Source organism: Nesoenas mayeri, assembly GCF_963082525.1.
Source record: "Nesoenas mayeri genome assembly, chromosome: 18".
In the NCBI taxonomy this organism is placed as follows: Eukaryota; Metazoa; Chordata; class Aves; order Columbiformes; family Columbidae; genus Nesoenas; species Nesoenas mayeri.
Genome location: NC_137566.1, coordinates 13,002,425 through 13,020,106, shown reverse-complemented (window position 1 = coordinate 13,020,106; position 17,682 = coordinate 13,002,425). Strand labels below are relative to the sequence as shown.

Below are 17,682 nucleotides of genomic sequence, written 5' to 3'. Positions count from 1 at the left end.
AGCCGAGCGGGGAGCCGAGCGAGGAGCCGAGCGGGGAGCCGAGCGGGGAGCCGAGCGAGGAGCCGAGCGGGGAGCCGAGCGGGGAGCCGAGCGGGGAGCCGAGCGGGCACCGCGGGGCTCAGCCGCCTGCCAGCGCCAACCCGCCGCGCGCACCGAAAACGCTCTCTTGAGGAGTTACGCATTCTGCAAATCTGAAATTAAACTCCAGGCTTGGAGTGTATTTAGACGGAGACTTCAACATATTGGGCTGTACGATCAATGTATACATTTAACTTACCATTAAGCAGTTAGCACCGGTACTGAAAAACAGCGCTGCGGCGGCCGCCGCCTGATTGGCTCTTTCTTGAGTGGAAACAAAGCGCGGGGCCCGCGGAGCCGCCGCCGCAGGTGCCGCCGCCACAGCCGCGGGCCCCGCGCGAGCCGCCGCGCCACCCCCCGCGCGAGCCGCCGCGCCCCGCGGCTCCTTCCGCCGCGCGCGCGCCCCCCAGCCCCTCCCGCGGCGCCGCGAGCAGCACCCGCGAGACCCCGCGCGCCGCCAGCCCGGGAAGGGCGGGAACGCTCGGACCGTCACCTGCCCCGGAAACGGGCGGGAGAGCGAGCGGCGCGGGACACCCGCGGGCCCGCGCGCTCGGGCCGGAGTCTCGGCGCCCCGGGCCGCTCGGAGCCGCCCCACGCGGGGCACCGGGCGGCGGCTTCACAGAGCGCGGCCCCAGCGGCGCCCGAGCGGCGGGGAGCGAACGGGCGCCCGCCGAGAGCCGCGCTCCCCGCCCGCTCCGGGCCGCCCGCGGCCGCTCCCGCGCCGCCGCCGGTTCCCGGGGCGTTAGCACCGTGGCACAGCGGGACCGGCGGCTCCGTGTGCGGGCGGGCGCCGGCTCGACGGCGGCGCTGAACTGTCAGTTCGTCCAAGTAACGTGTGTAAACGGAGGAAACCCCTGTGTTTTCAAAGTGCGAACTGAGGGAAAAAAAGTGAGAGGAAATCTGATGACTACATAATGATAAAACCCAGCCATTTACACCAGTGCTTTTACTTTTTAGAAACAGCAACTGCTAGTTCAATCATTCCTACAATAAAATGCAGTGCTGGCATTTATATGAGCTCTGTGGTGGGATTGTTTTCTGGTGAAGGACATAAATTACAGACTTTTGTTGCTGTGAATAATAGATGATCTTAAATACAGAGTACATTTATTACTGGAGAGAACATAGCATTAAATGGCCACTGCAACACTTTTAAATTTCATTACTGCACTTTAAATTGTAGCATACCAAACACAGTTAACTGTCAGAACCAAGGCTGTAACGTATGGCTCCAAAGGACGCCACACGCCTCGCAGACACGCTGCAACACCGATGTCGTCAGGCTGTTCCCAACCATGTTCAAACATCTCTAGGAAACGGTGGACTGATGCCTCACCCACCCTTCTTGGACAAAATCATTATTTCAGTTTTGGAAATCTCTTCCCTTCATACCTTTATTCAGTTCACAAATCAAATGCATTTACCTTAGTACAGCACACAAAAGGGCTGCTCTCCTAAATCTCTGTAATGCGTAAACTTAATGTGGAAGTGATTTCAATGGGATCTTTAAATTCTATCCTCTGCCTCCCCAAGACACAGGTAGCTCTCCACTTCCCCTCCTTATAACCCAGGTTGCGCTTTGGAGCTTACAGTACGGTTTGGTGTAGCACCTTGTTAACATTCGTGATTAACGATGAGTTGTATCTCCACAGTGTTGTATCCCTGATGAGGGATTCTCTGGGGAGCTTTTCTTGAAGGGGCGCCCGACAGTGATAAATGAGGGCAACATCCACGGGGACGTTCACACTGCTCCCGTGAGCACGCAGGACAGAGTGGACTGAAGTCTGAATCACCTGCCGTGGATCGATTATCATTTTCTTGGGATTGAAAACCTCTTTCCTGTCAGGCTCTCTGTGAACATGCTGCAGTATGTTAACACCTGGCACACTGTTCCAGGACGAAATGTTGAACACAGGAGTGGATACGGTTTGGGGGAAGATATGGTTCTCAAAGAGGAAAATGCCAGCCCCTGGGTTCTGCTCCTGAAGGCTGCTCATCATGGCTTTCCAGCCGCGGTGCTTAAGGGGAAGAATTATTTCATCAGCATCATTAAGAACCACAAACTCGCTCCTCTGCATGTTACGGTAAATACAGTCATTTAGAGCCGTGATTTGTCCATAGTAGCCAATGTCTTTTGCATCCATAGAAAAGTGCCATTTAGTAGAAACCTTGAGGTGTGAGTTTATTGGCCAGGGAATTATCTCTACGGTGCCTTCTTCCATATAAAACTTCAAGACTTTCTCCATCAGTTGGCTGCAGTTGTTCCTATAGATCACCACTTTCTGTACGCCAAGAATCTTGTACATCTCCACACTCTGTATAAACTGCAAGACATTGTTGTAATTTCCAAACATGGCAGAGATGCACACGGTGAAGTCAACAGAAAACGTCTCAGACTTGCGGTTTTTAATTTCGAACCTTGGCAGCTGGTCAATATTTCCATGTGGAGACTGATGAATTGATACATGCGTTGGATTGCAGTTTTCGGGTTCCAGACAAACTATATCTGCTGCACCATAAGGGAATCCAAATCTATCTGAGTGAACATCAATTTTTGCTTTTGCTACATATATCTTTCCATCAGGCTGACAGCAGAACCAGCAGTATAGTTGTTTTACATCTTCATGGTGAACAATCCCAATCACACGAGTGACTTTGCTTTCTCTGTCATCAAAGTAGGGGGATATAATAAAAGTTCTGTTATCTTCTAATGGTGTTATTGCATTTTGAGCAGGTTTTCCCCTACAAAGCTGACTGGCTGGGACAGCACTTGTTGCCTGGAAGAAGATTTTTCTAGTTATGTTATCCTGTACCTGAGGATCTTTCCAGGAGTACATTAAGATACTTGCAGAAATCAGAATACATGTAGCAAACCCACAAATATGTTTTTTTCCACAGTGTGTCATTGCCGTATTTCACAGCGTGAAACTTCGCAGAACTTTATACTCAGTCTTCCATTAATTTATCTAAAACAAAACAAACACACAAAAAAGCACATTTTCAGTGATTTATCAAAAAGAAGTAATATTTTGTATTGAACTGTATTCTCTTAAACACATTTTCAGTGATTTATCAAAAAGAAGTAATATTTTGTATTGAACTGTATTCTCTTAAACACAATAGTTATTGTTTTGATTCTGCAAACATTAGTATGAAGACGTACAGATTTGGAAAAAGTGCAGATTCTCTTACATCTCCTCATTCTGAACTTTATTGTATTTCACTCTGCAGCTGGGCCCAGTGCAGCAGTTGCAGCTGGTTCGATCTGCAGCAGCGGTAACACAGTAGAATTGGAATCACTTTGACACCTGGCAGAAATTTTCTGTTAGTGAAAACCCACATTCTTTATCTTGTTTGAAGAATATGAAGAAAGCACTGCTGCCTGGTGTAGTTTGCAAATCCCAGATGTTGCTCAATTGTCTTTTTCAATTTCTGGCCTCAAAAAATGTAAGAAGTTATTTTGAACAATGTATAATGACCCATTTTCTAGTTAAAATCTTATGTGGCTCTCTGCAAATAGTTGTGCAAGCTGTACGTCTTCCCCTTTCATGCAGCTATTGGTATTCACCAATTTTAAGATTACACTGCATTGCAGAATATTTCTTCTAATACAGTCCCATCCAATTAATACACACACACGAAGTCACTGAGGACGGTAGGGAAAATCAGAGAATCCTGATATAAACTGTTCTGGGGAGCATGATTTACTGCATAAGAGATGGAACAAATTGACTACAGAGTGAGATGAAACCAAGTACTAATAAAGTTCCTCATCATTAATGTCTGTCACATTTATTTACAGAAACACAGGGTCCAGGACTTTTTCTTGATACAGATGCTAAGTGCAAAAATCATTACACTGTTTTCAACTGCAAGTCTTACACCAGGCAGCAATATGCGTTAAAATTTTTCTGTTAATGTGGGCTTGAGAAATTTACATGAAAATTGCATTTTTAAGATTGAAGAAATGTTAGAAAACTAAGTGTCCCTTTCTGCCACACAGACCTGACGTTAAAATCCACTCAAGGCAAGTACTGTCATTTGCCCGCTCCTCCTTCTGGAACACCAGCACCTCCCCGGCAGCCCGAGAAGGGAGCAGCTCCCGTGCGCGCCCCTGCACACAGGTCTCCATCTCGGCTGCGTGTGCAAGGCACGCGAGGCCGGAAGTTCGCTCGAGTGTCCCCTGCACGTCCCGTCTCCTGCGTGGAACAGCCCCTTGTTTCTTTTGAACTACATGCAAAAAAACTTCTGACAGAACTTCTCCTCTCAAATCTTGTACACATCTGCCACCCAATCTGGGCAATGCAAATTCAGCCTAATAGCTTATTTTTAGACTAACATCAGTGAGTACTTTTAGCATGCCAAAAGTATTGTTAACCAGTTGACCTGGGAAAAAACTAAATTAGCATTCTTATTAGAAAGCAGAGTCCTCCTGTGGCAGAATGCAACCCCCCCGCCTCTCTCCTCCTCTCTGCCCCCTCTCTCCCCCTCCCTCCTTCAGTATGGAGCAGTGGGCACATGCCCCTCTCTCCCGGCTGCCGTGGGCCTAACAGCTTCTTTGTCTGGCCCCAGAGCACCCTGACCAGATCGTTAGTGACGGTAGGGAGTGCAAAAGCCGCTGGGCGCCCATGTCCAGGGTGGGGGATGTTTCTGGGGGGCTTCTGGGAACAGGAGGAATGACTGCAGTCAGGCCAAGGTCTCATAAAATGGGACTCTCGTCGAAAACTTCCCTTTGCCGTGGAGTTCTCTCGGAGCACGAGCTTGGCCGCTGCCGCCAGGAGCCACGGCCCCGCAGCTCCCCGGGACGGAGACGGCGCTCGCCTCGCCGCCACGGCTGTCAGTAAAACTCTCGCAGGATTGCGAGTATATTTATACTTTCTGTGCACGTTTGCACACGTACTTTAAATTATTTCCTCGCACGACCGCGAGTGTGTTTTCCTCCCGTGCTTCCACGTAAGCACGTGTAATATTCCGTGCACACTTGTACGTGTAAGTAAATTAACTCTCGCAGGATTGCGAGTGTATTACAAATTTATCCTCGCGGAATCGCGACTGTACACTTTCCGTACTCACTACAAGTACGTGTATCTCTTTAAAAATAATCCTGCTACGGGCTTGGGCAAGTGTGCGCTTCTCCGGGACTCGGGGGCGACTCCGGCATTGCTTTGAGTGAAGCCACGTGCATGCGCTCTGTGGACCGCCTGCTGTAGTGGTTGCTGCCCCTAAATAAGTTTCCTCAGCTGATATCCGAACCTGTATTTAAGTCACTTTTGGAATACTAAAACCCTGTTTTCACCAGTTTAATAAAGGTTGCTTTGGACCCTGTTGTCCCTTAAATTAACCTCGCGGTAATATTCCGTGACACCTCCTATGGCATGAACAGTAACTGTACAACTTTATAGACAGGGACAATAAAGAAACAAATCCCTTTTGCATAAAGAAGTCTATAAAAACTAGAGAGACACATAGAGATCTGTACAGTCTGTTTAAACAGCCTCCTGTTTTCTCCTCAAATAACGGTTTGATTTCTGGAAAGCTCCGGTGGTTGCTAACCTTCTTGCCATTTCTGTCTTTCATCTTGACTTGCTCAAAAGGAGACCAGTTGACGAGCAGACTTTCAAAGAAGGGGATGGCATCAGTTCCCAAATATAGAACATGATTTTGGGTGCACACTTGTGCTCCCTCTTTTAGAATCCACAGGCTGCAAACATTAGCTTACGTGCACTGAACTAGACGACTGAAAATGCTAAGTTTCTCTTTTTCTAGCTGGGATGGGATCATTAAAAAAATGCAGCATCTCAACTGTTGTCAAAGCAATAATTTGTGATCAGAAATAGCCACTGTCATTCTGAGAAAGGGTTATACATGTGGAGTTAAGAGACGCTTATAGCACAGTTTTGTACTGTCCTTTGTTCAAATGAACGTATGTTGCAAAGCATTGCTTCCTGTAAGATGACATTCCACTGTTGTGCAAATCATCAGTGTTGCGCCATGTCTCATATTACTATGGTCTCTGTTACTGAAGAAAACAGGGTTTTGTGCTCTGAAATGGAAGAGTATCCCTCCTCTTTAAAAGAGGCGTTTAAAATACTTTAACAACTCTGGACCTCCTCTGCCTGTTAAGGTTAATACCACTTGCAGTACGGAGACGGAACAGAAGACGGTGTTTTACTGCAAGGTATGTTATATCAACAAAGTTCAAGAAACTTATTCACACAAAAAAATAAGCGCCTTGTTTTCAAAAACTGTTTTAGTGAAGATCTATAAAACACTGTCACTCATTTTGCCTGGATAGTGAGGCAACGCCTCAGCATTTTTCAGTTGCTACATAAAGAGAAAATAACGGAGTCCATGTTTGTTAAGCGTAGTCTTGATATTTCATGACAACGCGCAAAATCATGCCCTCCTGAACGTAAGAGGAATCAAACGAGTGTATTTACTCACAGTTTCAAGCCTCTTTGTCTAGCACTTCATGCTTTCCAGTGCTCCAGTTTGCCTCGCGTTCCCACTGAAATGGACCTCGCGACCTTGGGGGCTCCCCAACATCTGCTTCCTCTGCAATTGTGCTGGTACTTGAGAGCGTCCGTGGGAAATCCCGTGACTCGGTTAGCTTCCTGCATGGCAGGGCAGCTTGCTTTCAGTTTGGTCGTTCTCAGACAAACAGCGCTGGCCTAATTGAACGAGACATTCTTCACCTCAGCCTCTCAACAGTCCTATTTGTTAACTGGGAGAATGATAGATGGTCATTTTCTTCTATGTATAGTGTCTGTTCTTGGAGATTTATCTAGATCAAGATTTAAATACTTCCTATTATATCAACTGTAACCTATTCAATAGTCTAATCTTAAATAGCCCATTCTGTTTTTCAGAGGAGCTTTTGGGTAAGCTTAGTCCTCTGTTAAAATTATCTCTTTCACTTTATAATGACACAGAATCAACATAGCAATTGCATACGTGGTTGTGAGACCCGAAAATGAAATGTAGTATTTAATCACATCAGCCTCTGATCTACCACACAGGTGTCTGAAACAGCAGGTGGATACACCTTGAGTCAACAATCGACTGGCCGGTGGAGCTGTTCCAATAGCTAACACAAGCACTGACTTAGATGGGAGGAGTAGACAGTGTGGGGAGACATCCAAAAGAATAGAACAATTTAATTTTGGGGGGCAAACAGGATTTGCCTGCTTTATTAGCTATTTAGAGAGAAAAACTCGCCCTCTCTTAAGAGGAGCATTGTGCTTGCAATTTTTATTTTAAATAACCTTTATTTCTATGGAAAGACATACATCTTCAGCTGTCTTAGAGGGGAAAAAGGGCAATTACAAAGGTGGCTTAATTACAGCTGAACTATTTTGAAATTGTTAACTACTCAGCAATGGTAATCATTAACTAAGGAACAATCTAGCACAGAGGGCAAGAAGGCCTAACTGCCAAACAGGTTAAGCTGTCTGGGAGCAGGAACATCAGAAACAGAATGACTCCATATAAGTGAGAAAACTCTGCCTTGCTGAGAAGATAAACGCTGCAGCAACTGTCGGTAACAGTAATTAAGCGTGTGCGAGTGCTCAGGAGCCGCCTTTGGCCAGCAGAGCAGGCACAGGGGCTCGACGCTCGCAGGATCGGGGCTCGAGCACCTGTCACGGGGAGCTGGCTTGTGTCACCTCTTTGCAGACTCCTCGCAGAACTGCTTGCGGTGGTGGGACTCTGTACTGTTCTTTACATCTCTCCACAACTAAACACAACCCTGTACTTAATTCGCCTCAAGGCAAACAATAAAAAATCCCCAACAATTTTTACTGTTATTTATGCTTGCTTGTTTCTCTACCATCATGTGTCAGCAGAGTCATGGGAAAATAAACAAATAAACAGATAAAAATAAATCAACAGAAGGAATACTGAGTTTTCACCTACCGCAGAAGTTCTTCAACACTGCCTCGGAGGAGAACAACCAGAAAGAGCTGCTGCCTGAAGTGGGGCTGCTCGTGCCATGTGCCTGTGCCCTTTGGGTAACACGTCTCCATGCAACTGTAACGTTAACAAATGTTTATACACCTTTTTTTTAAAATTAAAACAAGATAACAACTAAGCTAGCCTCAGGAATCCATCATCCTAAGCAAAACAGTCTATTACACAACTAATATCGATTTTTACCAGACACTGGCTTAGCTCAGTTTGATATCAGAAACTTTGATCCTCTTTAACAGCACTGGTTAGCTGAACCACTAGGTCAACACTTTCAAATATATATGTTGTTACACCTCCTTGAATTCTAAAAACCATTATTATTATTTATCAAGTCTTTACTGGAGTTATTTCCAAAAGGAGTCTGAATTTACGCTTGCCTTTCACTTCAACAGAAGTCAGCTGGGAGGAGAGATGGCAGGAAATAACAAGGACGTGAGCTTTCTGGACTTGCTCATTAACACACCTTGTACTGTGAACTGTGAACTGTAACACAGAAACACAACTGCCAGCTGACTGTTCTCAGAAAGCAATTTTAAAGTTCTAACCTGGATCGTACCTTTTCTCACAAAAGCTTTTCAAAGGCTGAGGAAGGTTGACAGTAGCTCGTTTATTTGGTTTGATTGCAATTGTTGCAAGTGCAGGCAGCTGTGCAAGCGCCGTGTCACGACTTGCCCGGCTCAGCGCCCCGAGCAGCCCGCGCGGCACGTCCCACGCAGCGGGGCTGCGGCCGCCGCTCCTGCGCCCGACGTGTTCGGCTCCAGACACACGGACTAGAGCAGGACAGTTTTAAGTTCTTAGGCTGTGCAAGCCTACGCATGTGATTTGCTAGAACCAAATTGCTAATTCCTGGAAAAAGTGACGGACTTAAAGTGTTTAGCTAGCAATGCAGTACTGTTAGAGGAAGCTAACACTTAAAGGGTTGACCACGTAGCCTTGAACTTTGTGTATTATGTTAAGAAACAAAGCCTCACTGAATGTAAAGGTAAGAAGTTTTACAGCATTCAGCTGTCTCCTTGAGGAGACGAGATAATGAAGATTTTCACAAAGGGACGATACTTTAACCAACTCAGCAGTTGCAGTTCCAGCCAATTCAGCATACTAAGCCAAAGATAACAAGTTCACGATCACCAGGTAGCACTGTGCAGGCACAACAGGGAGGGCACCAAGGTCCTGGAACTCATTTTAATAAGAACCGACTTCTCGGGAAAGATTATGAAAATGTATAGGCATTCCTGGGGTTACCATGAATATGTAACACCTTGCTGTATTTAAACACAGCTCCTATTGTTAGAACGCATGTGCAAGATTAAAGGAGCTATCCTTCACGCACCCAGAGCCAAATAAACATACCTTCTTTATAACCTTGTGAGTTATGAAGTTGCAGCTTTACAGGTTGTAAAGTTGTTTCCATGTGTCAGTACAATCTTCCTTGTATTCAGCTTATTGTTACTGCTCAGCAGCATAAGCAATAATGTCACTAAGAAACTATCGCAATCTGTGAATTTCTCATTTACAGGGAAAAAAAAATTACAAACCACACCAACAAATTTGTTGTTGCTGTTGTTGCTAAATGTGTAGGTTCTAAGAGCTTTAGGTAAGACGGTGTTTTGGGTTTTGTTTTAAGGTTTAGAGTGACTACAGGTTCCTAATATCAGCGACAAGCCCGCACAGACGAAGGTCAAGAGGGACGCCCCGCGAGGCGCTCCGGCCCCCCGGGCTTTTCTCCCCAGCAGCTCCGGGCTGCTCAGCGCCCGAGCACGGGGGCTGCAGCGTGTGCGCAGCCGCGTCACACAGCGTGGGGCAAACACGGCAGCCGCCTGACTGGAAACCTGGAGATCTCAACAAGTGTCTTGGTTTTAGTCTGAGAACTAGAAAAGTCTGCACTAAGGCAATTTCAAGTAGCTGTCTGTGGCTTTTCGGTGCACAAGAAAGATGCATATTAAATAGAACTTTGTCCATTGAATTTGGCTGCCAATTGTGTTTTCCTAATAATAAATTTTTAATAATTTCCCTAAACTAATAATTTGCATTTCCACAATTGAAAAGGAAATTCAATACTTGTCACTATCTTATCCATGCTGTTGTGGTTTATACCGTCTTGCACTTCTGGTGTGCCTTAATTAATTGTACTAAAATTTCTTTAGGTGATAATGACAAGGGTATTTGTAACACTAGTGCCACATTCTTTGGTGGCTGCAACCAATACATATGAACTAGAGAGGAAACCTTGGCAGAAAAGTGAAATTAGTTTATAGTTGTATCATACAAAATTATCAAGGTTAATGAAGTGCAGCAGCTTCATTCTCATATTTTTCTCTGGTATTCTTTTTGCCTTTTATTTAAAGAAAACACGATTTTTCTTGCTAAGCCACCTGTTTCAGATAGTTAGGCAACCTCTTATCACCGTTCTGTCACTGGTTTCTCTTTCCGTACATACGACAGCTCACTCTTGCCTCAACCGATCTCCCACACGTCTGCTCCTGCAAAGTTCTCCTACGCCACTGTGCAGGTTTAGCAACATTTAGTGCTTTCGCCAGGGGGAAACACACATTTCTGCTTCCCTCTTCCTCGTTCTTCTCCTTCAGAAAAGGCACAGGCTGGGCCTAGAACTCAGAGCCGCTGGGGATGCCTCCACTTCTCAGTGCAGAGACAACCACACAGAACGTGTCTGGGAGCAGCTCGACAAGGGACGAGCAGCTGGGATCTGACAGGGAGCGGACAGGGCAGGGGCCTCAGCAGCCGCGGCCCCGGCACCGCGGGCCGAGCAGGGCTGCCCACGGCCGCCCCGGCAGGCCCGAGGACAGGCAGGCCGAGGGCCACGCGGGGAAGCCGACCCAGGTCAGGTCAGGTCCAGGGGCCGCTGGGCCGGTCCCTGGGCACGAGGCAAGAGCCAGGCCAGGCCAGGCGGGCTGGGGCCACAGGCCCTTGGGCTTGGGCCTGAGCCTCCCGCGGCGCGGGCAGGAGCTCAGGGCCCGGGGCTGAGCTGAGCTTAACTGGGCTCCTGCGCCCCTGGGCCGGGCCGCGGGCGCCCGGGGGGCATGCGCAGGCCCAGCAGGGCAATTAGTGCCTACGGGCCCTAAAAGAATGCTTTAGAAGGTACTGCCTTTTTAACTGAGGTACAAGAACTCAAACTATATGCTCTTCATATACGCCACTTAAAAAAAAACAAAAACAAGCCACTCAAAACACCAACACTGTGACAAACCAAAAAAGTTTTAGAAAAACATTCTTCCACCTCAAAGAACTCACATTTGCTTCCATAGAGTTCCACAACACCAAAGCTGCACGAACTTGCCCTGGGCGCTGTGGATTTTCCGAACGGCTTGTGCTCATGCCTGGAATTCTCTTCTCCTTTTCTACGCCTTTTGACCGCCAGTTTCTTCAGTGAAATCCCCATCCGAGGAGGTTTCTCCTCCTCGCCCCCATCACGACGTCAGGAGATCACTAAAGCTCAGGGGCGAGCGGGACTCAGCACGACGTGTCTCTCAGTTTGATCCTTTTTGACTTCCTGCAAAAAAACAGCAGAAGGAACCAGGCCATTGCCAATTGGACTTCGTACCAAAATGTCCCTCTTTTCTGGCACAGCTTTCTTTGGTGGCTAAATTAATTGTTATTAAACTAGAGAGGAATCTTTGAACGTGTTAAAAAATCCTCTAATACACTGACAATTTTCCAGTGTTTCTGTGGAAACACGGAAGTTCGCTGAGCATTCCTGTTTATTCTGCCCAGTAAAAGGTAAGAGACAAACAATGAAGTTCAGAGACAGGCAACAAGGGAGACTACATGGTTCACTTAAAGACACAAAGCAATCACTTGGCCCGTGTACCTTAGAGCAGAGGCAAAGAAATTAGTTCACGAGAAAGGGTTACAACATAATTGGCGGTAAGTGCACGGCTACAAAGTCCAGAAATATAAAGGATACTTCCTCCAATTCATTACTATCTGCACTTTTTATGCACAACTGTGTTCTACTTGACACAGAATGGGCGTATTCATCCTTCCTAATACGCTTATCTGACTTGCTCTCACATCTGAGGTCTACTGAGATACGTCAACTTTGACTTCTCTTCCCCTACACTCGCCCTAAAGAAAGGTCTGGTATAGTTTTAGAATTTGATAAAATAATGTTCATAGTGATAGATCACAGTTATGGAAATATCAAAACCATTACTGATTTCAGAAGAAAAATTAAGGCAATGTACCAGTGCCACTGCTTACATACCTAGCCCAGCCTGCATCTAAAGTAGGAGCAAACTTATTAAAGATTTCATTCTGTTTTTTCTCTTCTGATTACAAAAAAAAAAAGAGGCTTGGAGATAATGAGCATTTATGGAGCTCTCCAGTACTCATCTTCAGGTGGTGCATCACAAATGCCTGTTCACTACCTTACAGTAAAATACTGCGATGCAGAAAGTAGCCCTCTTTTTCCCCTGCAGTTTGCCTCCACACCACTAATGATGGCAGTCCAGCATGCAGCGATTGCTGCTCTTCCTTCCTAATGTGCTCGCTTTGTTCATTTTCTATTCTGTTGCCTACAGGGAGGAGAGGAATTCCAATCAATTTTCCCATTTAGACTGATGCCATCAGCGAAAAGAACCATTTGGTAGATGTAGGGACAATTATTGATGTTTCCTTTATAAAATATTTACAACAAAACACTGGGCATGTCCCTGGAGGAAAATCGTATTGATCCAAGTGATTTCCAAGACTACAAAGTAATATAAAAGTCTTGACACAGTCTTCCTGTTTCTGGAGGAGAACAGGAAAAAGAGTTCATTTCAGGAAAGGGCTCTGTGCTTTCTTTTTCAGCTCTAAAAGTAGCCATTTCATACGAGATTGTTTTGCTCTCACCTTCACATTAGGTAACATTTCTTGGGCAACTACTTACGAAACTGTATTTCTGCAGAAATCAAAGCACCTTCTCTGTCAGTCATAATGTGGAACTTACTTACCTGGAATGGGGAATCATAAAATCATAGAATGGTTTGGTTTAGAAGGGACCTTAAAGGCCCAGCCCCCTGCAATAAGCAGGGACATCTTCACCCCGATCAGGTTGCTCACAGCCCTGTCCAGCTTGATCTTGAATGTTCCCAGTGACGACACATCTCCAGCCTCTCTGTGCAACCTGCTCCAGTGTTTCACCACCCTCACTGTAAAAAGTTTCTTCCTTTTATCTAGTCTGAATCTGCCTTCTTTTAGTTCAAAACCACTACCCCTTGTCCTGTTGCTACAGGCCCTACTTGATGTCTGTCCTCATCTGCCTTAGAAGGCCCTTTCTAAGTACAGAAAGGCTGCTCCAGGGTCTCCCCGGGGTTTCTCTCCAGCCGACCAGCCCAGCTCTCTCCCCTGCCCCAGCAGAGCCGCCCCAGCCTCGGGTCATTCCCGGGGCTGCTCTGGCCCCTCTCCAGCAGCTCCACGTGTGTCTGTGCTGAGGACCCAGAGCTGGACCAGCACTGCAGGGGCTCACAGAGCGGGCAGAGGGGCAGGGTCCCCCAAACCTGCTGGTCACGCTCCTTCTGATGCAGCCCAGGATACGATCGACCTTCTGAACTGCAAGCACACATGGCTAGCTTTTCCATGTCCAACTTTTCATACCCAGTACCTTGAGGTCCTTCTTGGCAGGGCTGCTCTTCGTCCCTTCATCCACCAGCCGGAACAGATGCCAAGGGCTGCCCTGGCCCAGGACCTTGCACTGGGCCTTGTTGAACCTATAAAAACGAAGACAGACGTTTGTCAACATTTCCACATTGATCTTTTCCAAGAGAAAGTTCTACTGCACGCCTGACGCGAGGCCACCCCGGCAGCGGCGCTGCGCGGAGGTTCTGGCCGAACCGCGACTCCATCGCTGCCATCAGAAAGGAAATTTCAGATTTTAACACCAGAAGATATTACTACACGTCTACACTGATATAATATGGACTGCAGGACCAATCATTTTATTAGTAGATCGAATATTTTTCCCTGTTGATTTCAGTAGGTAGAGAATCCAAGTGTGTAAATGAAGTTTAATTGTAAGTGCAAAGAAATTTAACTAGATAGCCAAGGCAAAATGCACGTTTGGCAGTGATAAAATACATTTCTTAAGAAAAGCAATAGGATAGGTTCGTCTCTACTTCTTTGGACGTTTCAAATCCCACTTGAAAGAACTGCAAATTTGGAGGAGTTTTCAATTTTCTGTTAGAAATTTGGATTCTGTTGTATTTATACTATTAAATGGCTACACACTGTGAACTGTAAAGTCTGTTCAATTGTATATACCATTAATTCACAAATACAACATACTTGCTGCCTTTGAGCTAAAATGTTCCTTCTATACCTCTACTACTATTTTCCAGAATATTTTATTGTTAACAGCATACACAGTTTGCACATTTTTAAACTCACAACCAAATGCAATTGCTGTTGAAGTAAACAAACTTTTTTTTACATTAAAGTATTTAATTAGTGAAACAATCATCATCAATGTAACAAACTGAAAAATACAGCAACTTGATACAAGACTGAGGTAACAAAATACTTTGCCAAAAATCCAGATTCTAACACCAGGGCTATAATGGGTGAGACCGTTCACGAGAATTATAGAAAGAGTCCTGACGCGCAGGGCATGCAGCGGACCGCGGGAACTCAGCCAAGCGCAGCGCAACCGCTTCCACGCCGACCCGAGCGCCGCGACCGGAACACGTCATCATGTGACAAGTGCGCCGCAATCCGAAAACTACTCTCTTTGCCTCATTTTAGTGGTATTTGGAAAAACATGCATTTTGGCACCGAATTACTTCAAAATTGCACATTAATAAATTAATAATATTGCCTACATACATTTTATATCTTCACAATTCTGGAAACAGTAATTCTGAGATAATGTTTATTTTTACACGACTATTGCAGTTATTCTCTTCGATGCATAAAAGCTTGTATGATTTGTGATATTTTTGTGAAAATGCTGTATTAGTTAGTACGGATATGCAATATGTTGTATTTCAATAGCAGCTTTCAATTCACATTAAAAGGACTAGATGACAGCAAACGGTACCAAATGACAGCAACGAAAATCAGCAGCTACAAACTCTTTAAATACTTTAAAACTCATTTTTAAATTGGTTTAAGGTATTTTAATAATATTCTTAGACTGGCATAATTTTGAATATTTTTGTTGTCAGCAATTTCACAATTGTGCTACACGGGGAAGATGTTTCACAGAATCCCAGAGTGTCAGGGGTTCAAGGGCCCTGGGAAGCTCATCCAGTGCAATCCCCCCATGGAGCAGGAACACCCAGATGAGGTTACACAGGAAGGTGTCCAGGCGGGTTGGAATGTCTGCACAGAAGGAGACTCCACAACCCCCTGGGCAGCCTGGGCCAGGCTCTGACACCCTCACCAGGAAGAAGTTTCTTCTCAAATTCAAGTGGAACCTCCTGTGTTCCAGTTTGCACCCATTGCCCCTTGTCCTGTCACTGGTTGTCACCAGAAGAGCCTGGCTCCATCCTCCTGACACTGCCCCTTTAGATACCTGTAAACATGAATGAGTCCCCCTCAGTGTCCTCTTGTCCAGCTCCAGAGCCCCAGCTCCCTCAGCCTTTCCTCACACGGGAGATGCTCCACTCCCTTCAGCATCTTGGTGGCTGCGCTGGACTCTCTGCAGCAGTTCCCTGTCCTGCTGGAGCTGAGGGGCCACAACTGGACACAAGATTCCAGGTGTGGTCTCCCCAGGGCAGAGCAGAGGGGCAGGAGAACCTCTCTGACCTACTGACCACCCCCTTCTAACCCACCCCAGGTACCATTGGCTTCCTGGCCACAAGGGCCAGCGCTGGCTCATGGTCACCCTGCTGTCCCCAGGACCCCCAGGTCCCCTTCCCCTACAACATTCAACATTCTTACCACATTCAAAAGCCTCTACACTGTGTCTGATGGCACCGGGTGCTCTGCCCTTGCAGATACCGTTTCCTAGTTCAAACTTGTCTTAATTTAGAAAAAAAAAGGAAAAAGATATAAATATATTTTGCATTACAAGTCTTCTCACACAATTCCTGAGCTATCAAAGAAACTTTGTCAACTTACATACACTTTCACATGTCCCAGGATCTAAATGTAGTTGTCGTCGGGAACTGATTTTCTTGAAAAGCTGATATGTATTGGGCTTCATTCTCAGGACTGTAACATGAACACTTAGAATAACACAAAAGATACAGTTGTGCTACATTTAACGATACAGGTATATTTTTGCTGTTGTTGTTAGAGAAGTATCGAAATCTAGGAAATCGTGCAAGTCCATGAAATACATACTCCTAACGCCAGGGAGCTTGTTCTAATATCGGCCCTGATCAATTAAACTGGCTTCCATTTTCTTCACAGTCTGTAAGCTAGAGGTTGCCTTGCAAATTTCTCTACTATGCAACCTTAGGAAACTCAGAAGAGGTTTTCTGGGGACTGATGAAGTCTGAATACCGAAGCACTACGGCAAAAGCGTTTCCAATAGAAAAGTGCTGAACTTAGCAGGGAACGGCACGCCGCTCTGGCCGCGGGGTGCAGCCCCGCAGGGACGCGGCGGCGGACGCGGAGTTCTGCCGGGAGGAGGCGCAGCTACATTCCTCTTCCCTCTGGGCGCTGGTGCGGAGGCTTCTTTGCACTTGCTCCGCTGCTGGACAGCCTCGCTGAGCTCCCATGGCCACCAAGCCCTGGCAGCAGCACCTCGTGCCAGCACCACGTGTCGTGAAGGTGCGTCCTGTACTGGAACTGAGCGGGCTGGCTCATCTCGGAAAGACTGAACAGCAGCAGCGACACGGGGCCGTTCTGAGGAGCCAGGGCCGCACGGTACGCTACACCTGGTTACCTGCTTCCCCGTACCAAGGGACTTAAGATGAACATTCAGACTGAAGAAAAAATCAAAGCTTGTAAGCGACTATACCACTAGTAAAAGAATAAAAGATGACTCGCACATCATCAGTTTAAACTGCCTTACATCCACTGTCAGGGCATTCCTGAGTAACGTATCTGAATGAAAAGAAAACCAACGGTCCTGTGCCAAAATACATTTTTCCCAAATAGCTCAAATGTGAACAGCAGAACTGTCCAGAGATTTGATACAAAATCTGAGGCAGACACATTGCCAAGCAACCCAGTGCACTTGATTATAAAAATGTTGTTCCACAATGTTCTATTCTAATTGACACTTTGTAGCAAGTTAACACTGTCAGTCATTCTGTGCATTAGAAAGTACTGAAACCCAACATGGGCCAAATATTCGTCAGTCACACAAAGCAGCTCAACAATAAAAAGAACCATTTAAAAAAGAATAGGCAGAAGATATGATGCTCAGTTTGTGGCCAAACAGCAGTTCCCAGCAGTCTCCGACCATAAAAAGCCGAGGGCTCCAGAATCCCGCAGGAGTCAGGATTAATCTTCTGTCCGTCTAACGTCTGCTTTCGCTCAGTGCACGAGGCTGTATCTGGTCCTAAGGACAACATTCAATTTCTGCTTTTAAAAGCTGTGTCAGAATCACTTTCAAGTTACACAGGAAAGTGCTGAAATATTTGTGGCTGGCTCATGTCAGGAAAACCATTCTCCTCTTCCTCCTTAGAGAACAATAGTCTGTTTCTTCAGTTTGGCACTTGAAGTTGCACCATGTAGGCGATCACA

At 46.2% G+C, this 17,682-nt stretch overlaps 1 protein-coding gene across 1 annotated transcript; it reads right to left on the bottom strand.

The window, feature by feature from the left end:
* Positions 1-1,423: 1,423 nt before the first annotated feature.
* Positions 1,424-6,610, bottom strand: LOC308047531 (uncharacterized protein). Its single transcript, XM_080356100.1, has 2 exons — positions 6,523-6,610; positions 1,424-3,044 (listed from the first exon to the last, which is right to left on the bottom strand). Exon 2 carries the CDS (start codon positions 2,982-2,984, stop codon positions 1,665-1,667), a length of 1,320 nt encoding a protein of 439 aa, XP_080212226.1. The 5' UTR covers positions 2,985-3,044; positions 6,523-6,610; the 3' UTR covers positions 1,424-1,664.
* Between the last annotated feature and the right edge of the window lie 11,072 nt (positions 6,611-17,682).

Excerpts from the sequence above, each read along its gene's own strand:
- LOC308047531 (XM_080356100.1), bottom strand. The coding sequence starts at position 2,984 with ATGACACACTGTGGAAAAAAACATATTTGTGGGTTTGCTACATGTATT.